This window comes from Microtus pennsylvanicus, chromosome 5 (genome assembly GCF_037038515.1).
Source record: "Microtus pennsylvanicus isolate mMicPen1 chromosome 5, mMicPen1.hap1, whole genome shotgun sequence".
Taxonomy (NCBI): domain Eukaryota; kingdom Metazoa; phylum Chordata; class Mammalia; order Rodentia; family Cricetidae; genus Microtus; species Microtus pennsylvanicus.
Genome location: NC_134583.1, coordinates 107,192 through 123,264, shown reverse-complemented (window position 1 = coordinate 123,264; position 16,073 = coordinate 107,192). Strand labels below are relative to the sequence as shown.

General features: G+C 39.0%; 1 protein-coding gene across 1 annotated transcript; it reads left to right on the top strand.

Annotated features, from left to right (window-relative positions):
• The first annotated feature begins 6,036 nt into the window (after positions 1 to 6,036).
• LOC142850678 (olfactory receptor 4X2-like) lies at positions 6,037 to 7,002 on the top strand. The gene has a single exon (XM_075974602.1). The coding sequence runs from the start codon at positions 6,037 to 6,039 to the stop codon at positions 7,000 to 7,002; it is 966 nt and encodes a 321-aa protein (XP_075830717.1).
• Positions 7,003 to 16,073: the final 9,071 nt, after the last annotated feature.

The following is a 16,073-nucleotide window of genomic DNA, read 5'->3' as shown; positions in this document are numbered from 1 at the left end:
AACTTCACAACTGCATTTATACTGTAAGAGACCATGCCCAAGTGGGCTTGTATCTTAAAGGCTATGTTGGCTGAAAGAGTTCCAACAGCATCTTCCCCTTTTGTTTAAATAAGAGAGTTACAAGCCTAATATAAAATTATATACAATAAGAACATATTTCAAGTATAAAAATTAGAATTACAACCAGCACAAACAATATCAAGCAAGAAACATATGCTAAATGTTTCAATAATTATCCTATCCTAAGGAGTCTAAGTCTTGTGTGAGAAATGGCTTGGCCAAGTCATGAGAGGAAAGTAACTACAACTATCTAGTCTTCAACCCCATCAAAGACCTGAGAAGGGAAATGATATTACTTGAGTAAACAGGAAATACAATCAAGCAACTTCCAAAATGTGCAATAAATGAAAAAGACAACTGGCTACCTGGGCAATCATCCAAAGTCTCATTTGCAGTGTTGGAGCAACCAACTTTGGCTAAGGCCTAGAGTAACTGACAGACCATTTTCAGAGGCAGGAAATATTTCAGAATTGTCTTACGCTGTCTTGGCAAGGTTTGGCAGTCTTTTCTCTTATATCCTGCTTGTCCTGCTTAGACACCATGCATTTTGTCAGTGGTCAGTGGCAGTTCTTTGCCCAAAGGCCAGTTTTGCCAAGAAGAAAACAAGCTTCAAGTGGAGTGTCTTCAGTGCCCAACATTCTCTCAGGAATAGATTGGTGATAACACTAGTAATCGTGTCTCACGTCAACAGAAACCTAAGTTATTTAAGTGCCATATTCTACAGATCTTTGAAGTGACTGAAGATTGCCTATCTATGTGGAATACAATCTCTATATATCTAAAGAATCTGATTAGTCCAAGTGTGACAAACTTGGACAGAATTATAAGGGCTTTGTTCCACCTTACTTAAGTCTTTGGATTTGTAACTTTTTTTTTATTTATTTGCATCAGTACAAAATGTATAGGCTCCAGTTAATGGTGTGTCATGTACAATGTGGGGAAGAATCCAAGTAGTTCTTTTTATAAGGTTAATTCTGTCACCTTTGGGATAATTGCTATTAACCTTTCCTAAAAAATTGTGCAAGCTCTTTGCCAGCGTTTATTGCCTTCCCATAAATTTTAATTTCATCAGTAGTAAAAGGGACTTTATAATCTTTTCTGGGTCTATTCCTGCTAGTTGATAAAGTGTGAATTTTACTTTTATTAATTATATAATTCAGAGGCCTTTACCACATAAGTTTTTAATTTTCTCTTGATTTATGTGGTAAAAATATCCATTCTAAGATAATACCTTCGCTCTGCATTAAAATTACTGTAGGGGAAATTCTGGAAGGTAATATGACTAGAATGCAATTAAGATTTGGATTCACCTTGACCACATGTGCCTTCTATAATTTCTCTTCAACCCAAGTCAACTCTTTCTCAGTATAAAATATCAATTTCAATGTGTGGGTGCACCCCTCGCGGTCCTGAGTTCCATGCTCGTGCTCTCTCTCTTTCTGCTCCTGATTTGGACCTTGAGATTTCAGTCCTGTGCTCCAATTTAGGTCTCTGTCTCTTTCTCCTTTCATCGCTTGCTGAAGGTTAATATTCAGGAGGATGCCTATATGTTTTTCTTTGGGTTCTCCTTATTTAGCTTCTCTAGGATCACTAATTATAAGCTCATTGTCCTTGGTTTATGGCTAGAAACCAAATATGAGTGAGTACATCCCATGTTCCTCTTTTTGGGTCTGGCTTACCTCACTCAGGATAGTGTTTTCTATTTCCATCCATTTGTATGCAAAATTCAAGAAGTCCTTGTTTTTTATTGCTGAGTAGTACTCTAATATGTATAAATTCCATACTTTCTTCATCCATTCTGCCATTGAAGGGCATCTAGGTTGTTTCCAGGTTCTGGCTATCACAAACAATGCTGCTATGAACATTGTAGAGCATATACTTTTGTTGTATGATAAGGCCTCTCTTGGGTATATTCCCAAGAGTGGTATTGCTGGGTCCAGGGGTAAGTTGATCCCGAATTTCCTGAGAAACCGCCATACTGCCTTCCAAAGTGGTTGCACAAGTTTGCATTCCCACCAGCAATGGATGAGTGTACCCCTTTCTCCACAACCTCTCCAACAAAGGCTATCATTGGTATTTTTGATTTTAGCCATTCTGACAGGTGTAAGATGGTATCTTAAAGTTGTCTTGATTTGCATTTCCCTGATCGCTAAGGAAGTTGAGCATGACCTTAAGTGTCTTTTGGCCATTTGAAGTTCTTCTGTTGAGAATTCTCTGTTCAGCTCAATGCCCCATTTTATAATTGGGTTGATTAGCCTTTTACCGTCTAGTTTCCTGAGTTCTTTATATATTTTGGAGATCAGACCTTTGTCAGTTGCGGGGTTGGTGAAGATCTTCTCCCAGTTGGTGGGTTGCCTTTGTGTCTTAGTGACAGTGTCCTTTGCTTTACAGAAGCTTCTCAATCTCAGGAGGTCCCATTTATTGAGACAATGGGGATGTTCTATTGGGAACTCACCAAGGCCAGCTGGCCTGGGTCTGGAAAAGCCTGGGATAAAACCGGACTCTCTGAACATAGCGGACAATGAGGACTACTGAGAACTCAAGAACAATGGCAATGGGTTTCTGATCCTACTGCACGCACTGGCTTTGTGGGAGCCTAGGCAGTTTGGATGCTCAACCTACTAGACCTGGATGGAGGTGGGGGTTCCTTGGACTTCCCACAGGACAGGGAACCCTGATTGCTTTTCGGGCTGGGGGGGAGACTTAATTGGGGGAGGGGGAGGGAAATGGGAGGCGGTGGCGGGGAAGAGACAGAAATCTTTAATAAATAAATAAATTTAAAAAAAAAAGAAAAAAAAATAAAACCCAAGTAATGCAAAAAAAAAATAAAATAAAATAAAATATCAATTTCCTGGGACTATTTAAGTCTTTGTCACCATCTAAGGTTTTGTTTAAATGAATTATTATATCAGGTGTTATGCCAACAGTGGGTAATAGATTGAAAATGTTTCCAAACAATCTTTGAAAGTCATTAAGAGTCTGTAATAGGTCTCTCCTAATTTGAACATTTTGTGTTATAATTTTCTATAAACTTTTATAAGGTAGGTAATTGGTAGAATCTCCTCTTTGCATTTTTTTCAGGAGCAATTTGTAATCCCATTTAGGCAAAACTTTCTCTACTTCTTCAAACATTCTTTCTAAGGTATCTGCATTTGAATCAGAAAGCAAAATGTCATTTGTTGTTGGAGACTGTTCATTTGTTCCAGGCCACTCAGACCCAAAATAATCATGCAAAAACTATATTATTTGCAATACTGTTTGGACAATAGCTTAGTTGTATTTTCTAGCTAGCCCTTATATACTAAAATAACACATTTCCATTAATCTCTGCATCACCACAAGGTTGTGGCCTACTGGAAAAGTTTTGGTGGGCTCCAGCAGAGACATCTGTCTCCTGCTTCTACTACAAGGCTTCTCACCTGACTCTGGCTTCTTTCCTCCTCTATCTGCTTGGCATTCCCACCTTTCTCTATTCTGCTAAGCCACAGGCTTATTCATTAACCTATAACTAAACAGATAATGAATAAAGAGATTTATTCATTAACCAATAAAAGCAACAAATAGACAGAAGAACTTCTGACATCAGTCATCCATGTAATGGTAAATTATAGATTAAAGAAATTGTTTACACCCATAAATTCTCCTTTTCCATAACTTACTTGTATAAGACAACAAAAAACAAACCTAAGACCTAACAAAGGTAGTCCATATGCCTGATCACATTGCAAGATTTCCAGTTATGTAAAAGTTCAAGCCACTGTCTTCTCTCCAAATGTTCCTAGTTCTGTGGAAATGTTTGTCTTTTTTAAATTTGCTGGTATGTATATTTCCTAATCATTAGTGTCATTTTATTCGAAGCCACCAGATTAAACTTATGATGGGTATGTGAATTATCACCTATTAACAGACCCTCATGGGTCAGTGTTCTGTGAACACTGGATAAATTCAACTGCTTTGTATTTCCCTCTATCTAATGTTTTCTATAGAGCTTTTTGAGGTTCTGCTTCCCATGAGGCATTCTGTCTTATTTGGAAGGGAAGAGACTACAGATCTCTGGGGAACTCCTTCCTCTCACCTGATCATGCCTTCTCCCTCGGTGTCATTTAGGCAACATGAACTTAATGCTGGGCTGTCTGACTGATCAGTTTTCTATGGAACATCTGGGAGGTAAGTCTACTTTTCTTTTACTTAAAAATCAGGTAGAGTTGAGTCTTTATACATATTTTCTGTATCTCCAAGTCTAAAACTGAAAGAGGAGCAGATGTATTCTGCTATTTCAGGGAAGTAGGGGTAGGTTATAATTGGCTTAGTGTTTATCTATTGGCTCACCAAGAAACAGTGTGAATTCAGACTTTTGCATATGTATAGTCAGAGCAGCAAACTCAGAAGAACTCTGGTGTGACTTTAGTTTTTTGTTCATGGGTTTCTTTCACGTGTGGTTACTTAGTGTACTTTGAAAGAAAAGGGAGTGGTGCCATGCGATATATAACATACTAGCAATGAAGTAGTGAGAAAGAAATAGTCTCTACCTTAAGGAAGCTCACACTATAGCTAGACAGATGACTACATAAATAATTATGATTCAGTGTGATTGTGATAAGTGCTGTCATTTCAAAATGTCATGAGATAAGAAAGACCATTGTCTGTAAGAACCTATGGATGTGGCACAAGAAGTCATATGATGATAGCTTAACTTGTACCAGGGGATTGGGAGTGGCACTTATCTAGGGCCTCAATCCCTGAAGCATGTGTTATCTGCATGGTATTGTTTGGCAACGTAGCGTCTAAGAAGTTAAAGAACTTTCTAGATATCACACAGTTGACACGTGAGAAAACCTGAATGTGTGAGCCCATCTTGTGAGCAGTGCCTTCTACCATGAATGGACTTTTTGGTGTTTACCCTCTTTTACTTCTGTGTTTCTACTAGGGTGTCCCTTTGGGCCTGTAGTGAACTAAGGAGGCGAATCTTTGTGATATGATTGGAAGTTATCTGGCTCCTATTGTCAGGTACCCTGGATCTTGCTGTAGGAGAGACTCTATGGATGCATAAAGTCCTCAACTACTTTGGACAAAGTTTAGCAAGTACCAGGATAGTTTCAAGTCAGTTAGTGGCAGTCTGGGTGATTTCCTGAGGAGATAGATAGCTGTTTCTAGGAAATGCTGCCCCAGAGCATCAGTGGACACTAGAAAAACGATGTCAGGCTACTCACATGGGGGCACAGATTTAGAGGAAATGAGCATGCCCTCAAAGAAGAAAATTGTGCATGGGTGAAACTATGGTGATGTCATCAAGTAAACAACTATATAAAGTGAGAATTCGAAGGAGAAGCAGAATGAAGATCACAGACTATGACTGTGTACAGGATTGTGGTCTCTCTAAGGGGTGTGGTGTGTCAAGGACCACACCATCGACATGTCTTCTGAAGACACTAATGAGTATTTAAGAGGTTGAATACCAGCCCCGCTGCACACCAATAAATGAAAATGAGCTCGGAGAAAGGCAAAGAAGAAAATCTGTATAAAGATGTTCAAAAGTACTAGAAAAGCATCTACCTTGGATGTGACGATTATCCTATCCTGGATGCCCCATGTTGTAAAATAAGTGGATTTATTGAGTTTTTAGTTGGTTTTCCCTCTTTGACTCCACTCTCTGCAAATAAGTCTATGCTCCTCAGCTGACATATCCTTGATTATTGCTCATTGACTATAGGTGAAGTCTGAAGTTACTACACCCCTTCTTATGTCAGGGGTACTCTTTTCCCACAGCTTTACATTTAGCTATTCTCTCCAGAATTCCAGTCATACACAATGCGTTAACACTTTATCTCTTTGGTACACTCTTCTTTCTATTATTAACTCCTACTCAATTTTAAATGCTTAGTTCACAGGTTTCCTGCAAAGGATTTTATTAAAAATTTAATTATTTTATGTTGTCTTTTGTATCATTTCAGATCATACCACCCAACTTGCTCCCTCATGGCTAACATACACAATGTAACTGAGTTCATTTTTCTGGGACTCTCTCCCAGTCAAGAGGTACAGAGAGTTTGCTTTGTGATATTTCTGCTCTTGTACACAGCCATTGTTCTTGGGAATCTCCTCATGGTGGTCACTGTCGCAGCCAGCAGAAGTCTTGAATCTCCCATGTACTTCTTTCTTGGCTGCCTCTCCTTTGTGGAGATCTGCTACTCCTCTACAACAGTGCCCAAACTCATCTTTGATCTCCTAGCTCAGAAGAAATCCATATCTGTATGGGGCTGCATGACACAGCTTTTCTTCATGCATTTTTTTGGTGGCGCTGAGATTTTCCTGCTCACGGTGATGGCCTATGACCGCTATGTGGCCATCTGCAAGCCCCTGCACTACACCAGTATCATGAACAGACAGGTGTGTGCCGTCCTTGTGGGAACAGAGTGGATGGGAGGCTTTGTGCATTCCTTTGCCCAGATCCTTCTTATCTTCGACTTACCTTACTGTGGCCCCAATGTCATTGACCATTATTTCTGTGACTTGCTTCCTGTGCTTAAACTTGCCTGCTCAGACACTTTCCTCATCGGTCTGCTAATTGTTGCCAATGGGGGAACACTGTCTGTGATCAGTTTTGTGGTCCTCTTAGCATCCTATGTGGTTATCTTGTTTCATCTGAGGACTCAAAGCTCTGAGGGGCGGTGCAAAGCCCTTTCCACCTGTGGGTCCCATGTCACTGTAGTTATATTGTTCTTTGGTCCCTGTGTTTTCATCTACATGAGACCTTCTGCTACACTGCCTATAGACAAGATGGTAGCTGTGTTCTACACAGTGATAACTCCCCTCCTCAACCCTGTCATCTACTCCCTGAGAAATGCGGAAGTGAAGAAAGCCATGAAGACTCTATGGATCAGGACAATCAAAGTAGATGAGAAAAAGTCTGGATATTGGCTATCAGTATTGGAATGGTGCTGAGTCCAAATTGATGGGGCCCTGTGAGTGGAAGGAAAAGCATTATTTTAACTGAAGAACATCTTATAAAATACTTGTAAATTAGTTCCTTTTATAAAAATACCTTTACATGACTACTTTAGATTGTTACATTCTTACCACTCCCCATAATACTGTAGCAAATATTTGCAGCAGAATACTAGATTATACTTATTTTAGTTTAGATTCACTTCCTATGGTAATTTTACTGTGACATAGGACAGAAAGATCTTTGCTTCACAAGGTCAGTTACTTTGAGCAAATTGTCTTACAAATGCAAGTGTGATAGAAAAAAAGCACTTCACTTGATAGAATAGTGAAGATAGAATAGATAGAATCCTTTTTGGCAAAAAAATGAATGAATGGATAAACTATCTCACTGTATCTTGACAGATGCTTGTTAATTGCAAAAGGAAACATGTAACTTCTTAACTGTCTCTTACATAATTTCCCAATGTGAACATCACTCCAGTAACAAGATAAACTGATGGAGCATAGCTCATTATATGGTGTGCTCTAGAGACACATAACATTATTACTGTGCTATTATTTCCAAAATATGCAACCTAAGTATAATTTTGTTATAGGTTAAGAGAAAATCAAGCTGAATTGTGTTTTGCAATATTGCTGGCATTTACTATTCAAAAAAAAAACACAGAGAAAGTGTCAGGAGCCAATTTCCTCCTAAAATCATTACAGGAACCATCACCCTGGGGAGTCTGCAGAGAACCCCACACCCCTAATTGTGTTAGGAATCGCTCTATTGACAAAGCCTACCCCACACCCAAATTGGCTGTTAATGAGAGCTATCTGTTAGCGGAACCCACCCCACATTCCAAACTATCTAGGGAGCTAGGTGTGTCAAGTTCCAGGCCTACAGTGACCTGACCGAAGATAACCTCCTGCCTACGTGACCAACGAGGACCATGTGACCAACGTGAACCACGCGGCAAGAGCCCAGAACCCTGTGCCCATCCCCCAACTCCTTACCCTATAAAAAGTTGTATCTCATCCCTAATAAAGGGAGGCTCTGACAAACTTTGCATGGCCTTCTTCCTGTCTCCTAGCCCATATCTTCCAGGTAGTGCCTCTCCGTGACCCTGGAATAACTGAACTGCCAGGCGGGCTACTAACCCTAGACTAAGTAGCCCGCCAAGGCAATCAACAAGAAAGAAAGACTGAAAAATTGTTTCCCCTTCTTAACTACTCTTAAGGGTAGGCTGTATGCCCAGAAATAGATGGCCAACAGAAAGCAAACTCAGTGAGATCTTTGGATGTTTCTTGTTTCATAATGTGCCAGGGCTTTCTTTTTTCTTTTTAAAAATTTTATCTCTGGGTGGTGGTGGCTCAAGGCTTTAATTCCAGCACTTGGGAGACAGAGGCAGGCAGATCTCAATGAGTTTGAAGCTAGCCTGGTCTACAAAGTGAGTTCTAGAACAGCCAGGACTGTTGCACATAAAAGCCCTGTCTACACACACACACACACACACACACACACATATTCTTTTTAATATATATATGAATATTCTTTTAAATATCATAGGTCTTTTGCATATATATATATATATATATATATATATATATATATAATCTTCCTGTTTAGTGTTTTTATGGGATTCCTAACTGTTTAATGAGTGTGTCTCTGCTTCCATATCCTTGTCATTTGTCTTTCTTTTTTCTTTGGTTCTTTTCCTTTGTTTTGTCCTATTCCTACGCATTAGTTTTTGTTTTGTTTTATTGTATTGTTATTCCTTCAAAACATGTTTGTTTTCTAATGAGAGATTGAAGAAGGGCTTATCTGTATGGGAGGGAAGTTTTTCTTTATTTTTTTTTGTAAAAGGAAAATATAACATAATTTATTTAAATGATTGATAGATAGTTGTCATTATAGTATGTATATGTAGGATCACATCCCTAAAACTACCTGCTCCCATTAAAGATGTAACAGGTACCATATAAATCCTGGATAACATTTTATAGCCTGTTATTCAAATGCTCTGCAATCAATAGAAGAATGGATAAAGAAGGTGTGGCACATATACACTTTAGAGTTCTACTTAGCAGTAAAAAACAATGACAGCTTGAATTTTGCATGCAAATGGATGTAAATAGAAAACACTATACTGAGTGAGATAACCCAGACCCCAGAAGAGGAATATGGTATGTACTCACTCATAAGTGGATTCTAGCCATAAACAAAGGACATTGAGTCTATAGTTCCTGATCCTAGAGAAGCTAAATAAGAAGGTGAACCCAAAGAAAAACACATAGTTATCCTCGCCGGGCAAAAGTTGGGAGCAGGGGGGGTGGGTTGGGGGGAGAGAGAAGGGAGAAGGGGAGGATGGGGGAGAGCTTGAGGGAAAGGGATGGTTGGGATGGAGGAAGGGTGGCTATGGGAGCAGGGAAGAAGATATCTTAACTAAGGGAGCCATTTTAGGGTTGGCAAGAGTCTTGGCTCTGGACGGGTTCTCAGGAGTCCAAGGGGATTTCCCCAACTAGGTCCATGGGCAGCAGAGGAGAGAGTGCCTGAACTGGCCTTCTCCCATAGCCATACTGATGAATATCTTGCATATCACCATAGAACCTTCATCTGGCGAGGGATGGAGATAGAGACAGAGACCCACACTGGAGAATTGGACTGAGCTCCCAAAGCCCAGATGAATAGCAGAAGGAGGGAGTACATGAGCAAGGAAGTCAGGAAGGCAAGGGGTGCATCCACCCATGGAGATGGTGGGACTGATCTATTGGGAGTTCACCAAGGCCTGCAGGACTGGGTGGGTCTGAACAAGCATGTGATCAAACCCGACTCTCTGAATGTGGCTGACAATGAGGGCGGACTGAGAAGCCAATGATAATGACACTGGATTTTGATTCTACTGCATGTACTGGCTTTTTGGGAGCCTAGTCTGTTTGGATGCATACCTTCCTAGACCTGGATGGGGGGGGGGCTTAGACTTCCCATAAGGCAGGGCACCCTGACTTCTCTTAGGACTAGAGAGTGAGGGGAAGGGGGTGGGGGGAGTGAGAGGGAAATGGGAGGATGGGAGGAGGTGGAAATTTTAAGTTAATTAATTAATTAAAAAAGACTCTCCTAAGTACCTCTGGAGGTATTTCCAAAGAGAGGGTGGTGTCCACACATAGTTGTTTCTTTCATGCACTGCAGGTAATTAAAATCCCTCCAGAGGTGCTTAGGAGAATCTTTTGATTGCAGAGCATTTGAATAACAGGCTATGAAATGTTATCCAGGATTTATATGGTACCTGTTACATCTTTAATGGGAGTGGGTAGTTTTAGGGATGTGATCTTACATACACATTCTATAATGATAACTATCTATTAAAGATGCCTTTTACTGCTTGGCAGACCACAATAAAATCCAGCTGTTAGTAATGGCTGTCTGTGGAAATCCTGTCTAGGACTCTCCAGGAAATCACATGTGGGAGCCTAGGGTTCCTCTGAACACCCTTCAACAAATGCCTACAGCTGAAGTTTCTTCTTAAACTGTTTATTCAGGAAGAAGTTAATTGAGTAGCAAGACTCAACTATGTCCCGAAAGATGCTTAAGTGAACGTGTCACTATGATGCTACATGTTACATTTTATCACATGTAGATCTGTGTGTAAACCCAATTGTTGACAGAGGTTTTTCTCCAGCCCATTGTTTCATAGCACTTTCCCTTTTTATCAAAAAAAAAAAAAAAAACCAAACCAAAACTGAATCTAATCTCCTTTGTTTAGCTTTCTTCCTGATGATTATCCATAACAACTTCTAATCAACTCTCTAAAGAAAGAAAAACATCAATAATCCACTTTTTGGGAATGTGAACATTGTTTTCCAGGCTACTTCCTGCTGATTGGGGGCACTGATAAGCTTATGCAGCTTCCTAGCATTCTGTCTTCTCTGTTTCCCTCAGCTTCTCTTTGGGCTGTCGACAGTGTTCCCAATAGTTCACTCCGGCTTCCCACTTAGGGATGCAAGCCTCAAAATGAATGTATTTACATTCTCCACTTTTGAAAAAAAAATTCCTAATGATGATTCCTGAGTTGAACCTTGTGAGTCTTTCCCATCTATTTTTAATTAAAGGGGGAAAAAAAAAGAAAAACAAATGGCTAAGAAATGGCGTGTTATCACACAAAAGAGCTTTTTTTCCCTTTATGAATTGATGACAGCTGAATATGATATATGCTCTGGATCAAATCTCTGTAGATGAAGTAGTGGGATTGTGTAAATATTAGTTTGCTAACTTTGAAAATGACACCATCTATCTTAGAGAGCATCTTTGGAGTTAGGAATTGCTCACTGAAGTACTAGGGATAAAAAGACATTGTGTGGAAGTTTTCAAAGATTTTAAAATATATACATTTGTCACAACAATTTATTAGTAACATAAAGTAGAGCAGACAAGGAGAGTAACTGTGATTGGCTTACATAACTATCTGGATGGATATTAATAATAATTAAAGTTGTGGTTTATGTAGTATATATTGATAACAATAAACCACTACAGAAACATTGAAACATAAAAATTAGATTTAAAATAAATCCAATAAAATGTTTGGAGATGTGCTGTGATAATTGGATTCTTTATTTTAAGAACTATGAAACTATAAGATATACATTATATAATAGCATGATTTAATGAACTACTTTTCTTTATATTAGGCATAATTGACAATGATATTAAATGCTTGAATAATATAATATACATGCTGTATATATGATATCTTATTCATGACAGAAACATTAAATCTTTAGAACTGAACACAAATTATAATCTTGTGAGTAAGCATAACTGGGTGATTAAGCAAAATTAAAACAGATGAACTCTTCTGATTATATGTATTTATTGTATTTGCTTGAAGATTTGAAAATCAATATTTGAAATCTATACTAACAGTATTTTAAGCAATCTACTTTAAATATTGAATAATAAATACTTTTGTGGTGCTTCTGTTTATCACACGTGCCCTTTTGCCAGCACAATTACTAAACTCTTTAAAACCATATGTAGACTATAAAGTCCTAAAATATGGAACTTTCTAGTTAAACATAAAAAATATTCAAGGTATTTTGGGTATAAATATAGGTTATTAAATTTGTGTATGTCATGTGCTTAATTATTTTATTACTGGTGAGTTAGAGATAGGATCCTGGATTTTAACTCAGAGCCTTGTATATAGTAGGGACAGGTTTTATTTATTTTGAATACATTTTTTTTGTTGATGTGCCAATGCAGATGGGGAAAATTCCACATGGTTCCACTCCTAGGTGAAGAGCTACATGAAGTCATCATTTTCTAAGGGTCAATTGTCTTCAGATACAAATTTCCACATAGGTTGTCCAATTCAAAGTGGTTAGGGTTGGGCATATAACATGAGTAAAGCTAAATGAACTCAGTAGGTTATATATACAGGTGTGCACATATGTGTATATATATGTGTGTGTACGATGTGCATATATATGTATATGTGTATATATATACACACACTTATGCATGTGTATATAACTGGGACAATTAAAAAGTGATTGTGATTTTGGGAGGGGTGTGGAGAACTTGGTGGAAAAGAAGGAGAAGGGTGATAACGATGCAATGTTCTCATATATAAAATTTCCAGAAAATATAAAAAACTATTGAATAAAAAAGAAGCACCACTTCAATTATATTTGTGTAAGGTATACAACACCCTCTTTTAATGTATTTATATCCAATGAAAGTTTTAGTACAAGGAAGAAAATTAAGGCTATCTATAAACTTTATTTTTATTTTGCTGTGAATATTTTTATTTATCAAAAGCCAACAGAGTCCAGCGCTGCAGACTTTCTCCCAGCATTTGGTTAGGTTGCCTCAATGTAGTGGAAGAGACTTTGAAAAATTCTAGTCTAAGAGAAAATGGAATGAACTCACATGCTTGTAGTTCCAGTCATGTTTGTTCACTGTTTTGTTTTAATTATCATTTTCTTGTTTTAATTGTCTATAGATTTTTAGCTCTTATTATGTCTCAGTTCCAATTCTCTGTTACAAATTTCTGTTCCAGTTCATTCTTGTTCTAATTATTCTACATTCCTTTCTTCTTCTCCCATTTCTTCTTCTCCCATTTCTTCTTCTTCTTCTTCTTCTTCTTCTTCTTCTTCTTCTTCTTCTTCTTCTTCTTCTTCTTCTTCTTCTTCTTCTTCTTCTCCTTCTCCTTCTCCTTCTCCTTCTCCTTCTCCTTCTCCTTCTCCCTCTCCCTCCCTCTCCCTCTCCTTCTCCTTCTCCTCCTCCTTTTCCTTCTTCTTCTTCTCCTACTTCTTCTTTTGATTCAATAGAATCATTTATGAGTTGTATAGGTTTGTGATTTTGGGAACAATTTTCCTTACCTTTCTGAGCTCTCTTTGCTTAGTCTATCAAATGGGAATGCCAGTTCTTGCAGGAGAATGTCACTTTCCCTATATGGGACATTAGAAAAGTAGAAAGATACAGAAATGCAAATTCAGTGTGCTGTTGCTTTGGAAATTACACCTTGTAGTAAAGGAACTCTACTCTTTCTGATGCCCCTTCACCATGTTCTGGGAATTTGTTGGGAAATGCTTATCATTGTAAGAATGAACAATTAGAAGACTCTTACAGCAGATTTTAAGGGACAGCTGGGGTAGCTGTGCTACTATTTCCACATTACTCTCTCATCTTTACAATGATTGAGTAGATGATCTCAGAGATCATTCTATGTCCCGGTGTTGTTTAAAGTATGTGTGTGAGGTAACCTGGATTTCCTTGACTGAAGTTTTCCTGGCACTTGTTGATATTGTGGGTACAATGAGGTGTGACAGGGTAGCAGAGGCCACCTGGAGACCCCCTAAGGATGTCCTGGTAGTCTGAGATGGTAGATCCTTCTCTGTCACTAACCAGAGGATAGAGAAAGGAGGACCATTGGGGCCAGATCACCTGAGACCAATCATGAGGGGCAAGTATAAATCTTGGATTTCTAATTGGATTAATTAGAGAGAGCTCTCTTAACTCTGAATGAAGTAAATAAGAACTTGACTTTCGCTGTTGTTAGGGACTCCCTGGGCATGATACGCTCAGGGGATTCAGCTCTCTGATTTAAATTCTTCATTCCTCATACCTTAAATGGTTCAAGACCCTTCACCCAGCAAACATTTCCAACTTCCTTTTCACAGGCTTTAGGGTAGAATTATCCCATTATATTTCCCTATCACTTTCTGAATGAGAAGGTTATTAAGTGTGAAGTTGACACACAGGGGTATCAGCATCAATGACAACTGGTGAGTCCCTTTGTGTGGAGCAGATTCCAAGTCTTGTATTCACTGAGATCTTCCATGGATGGACAGACACTAGGAGGTGGGGGGCTTTCAAACACTGACACATTTCTTCTACTCTTTCTTCTTTCCCTATCTCCTTAATTCTTCAACAAGATCTCAAGTATCCCAGGTTGGCCTTTGTAATTTCTAGGTAGCCGAGGATCATCTTGAACTTCTGATCTTCCTGACATCACCTCCAAGTGCTGAGATTATAGGAATGAACCACCACATCCAGTTTTATGTGATGCTGGAGCTTTTTGAATGCTAGGTAAGCACTCTACCAGCTGTGCAGCATACCTAATCCCTTCATTGACTCATTTCATTGTTGATATCCCTGCTTCACAAGCCTTCATAAACAGAAAGCCTCTCTCAGAATTGCTCTCTATTAGCTGATGAGATCGCCTTATATATCATTTTGTTACAGTCTTGCCCTTCTGACTAAAAAGCTTGCAGCTTGACTTAGAGCAGATGATAGAGTTAGTTTTTTTTCCCATCTTCTGGTTGAATAATTTGCAATGATAGTTTTATAAGTAATTGCTGCTATGTTTTTTAAAAATATATTCTTTTGAGAAATTTAAGTGCCTTGGCCAAGGCCTGACATTTTCTGGAGGACATAATGGTATTAACATCCATCATCTGAGCCTGAATGGAGACCAGCCTATGCAGAAACCTGAATTTGGAGTCTGGAGATGGGATGCAGTGAATGAGTGCTTATGTAGCACGAATGAGGTATTGGTGGTTATTGACAGTGCTACAAAAAGAAAAAAGAAATAGAGCCAAATTTTGCTGAGGAATAATTTGAAAGGTTCTCAAGGAAATTGTTTATTGGGTGAGTTTAATTTAAGCTTCTTTTTTTAATTAATTAATTTATTTATTTTTATTTATTTATTAAGGATTTCTGCCTCCCCCCCTCATCTGCCTCCCATTTCCCTCCCCCTCCCCCGATCAAGTCACCCTCCCTCATCTGCTCGAAGAGCAATCTGGGTTCCCTGACCTGTGGGAAGCCCAAGGACCGCCCACCTCTATCCAGGTCTCCAAAGGTGAGCATCCAAACTGCCTAGGCTCCCCCAAAGCCAGTACGTGCAGTAGGATCAAAAACCCACTGCGATTGTTCCTGAGTTCTCAGTATTCCTCATTGTCCTCTATGTTCAGCTAGTCCGGATTTATCCCATGCTTTTTCAGACCCAGGCCAGCTGGCCTTGGTGAGTTCCCGATAGAACATCCCCATTGTCTCAGTGTGTGGGTGCACCCCTCGCGGTCCTGAGGTCCTTGCTCGTGCTCCGTCTCCTTCTGCTCCTGATTTGGACCTTGAGATTTCTGTCCCATGCTCCTCTGTCTCTGTCTCGTTTCATCACCTGATGAAGGTTAATATTCATGAGGATGACTATGTGTTTGTCTTTGGGTTCACCTTCTTATTTAGCTTCTCTAGGAATATGCATTATAAGCTCATTGTCCTTTATTTATGGCTAGAAACCAAATATGAGTGAGTGCATCCCATGTTCCTCTTTTTGGGTCTGGCTTACCTCACTCAGGATAGTGTTTTCTATTTCCATCCATTTCCATGCAAAATTCAAGAAGTCCTTGTTTTTTACTGCTGAGTAATACTCTAATATGTATATATTCCATACTTTCTTCATCCATTCTTCCGTTGTAGGGCATCTAGGTTGTTGCCAGGTTCTGGCTATTACAAACAATGCTGCTATGAACATAGTTGAACATATACTTTTGTTGTATGATAGGGCCTCTCTTGGGTATAT

Excerpts from the sequence above, each read along its gene's own strand:
- LOC142850678 (XM_075974602.1), top strand. The coding sequence starts at position 6,037 with ATGGCTAACATACACAATGTAACTGAGTTCATTTTTCTGGGACTCTCT.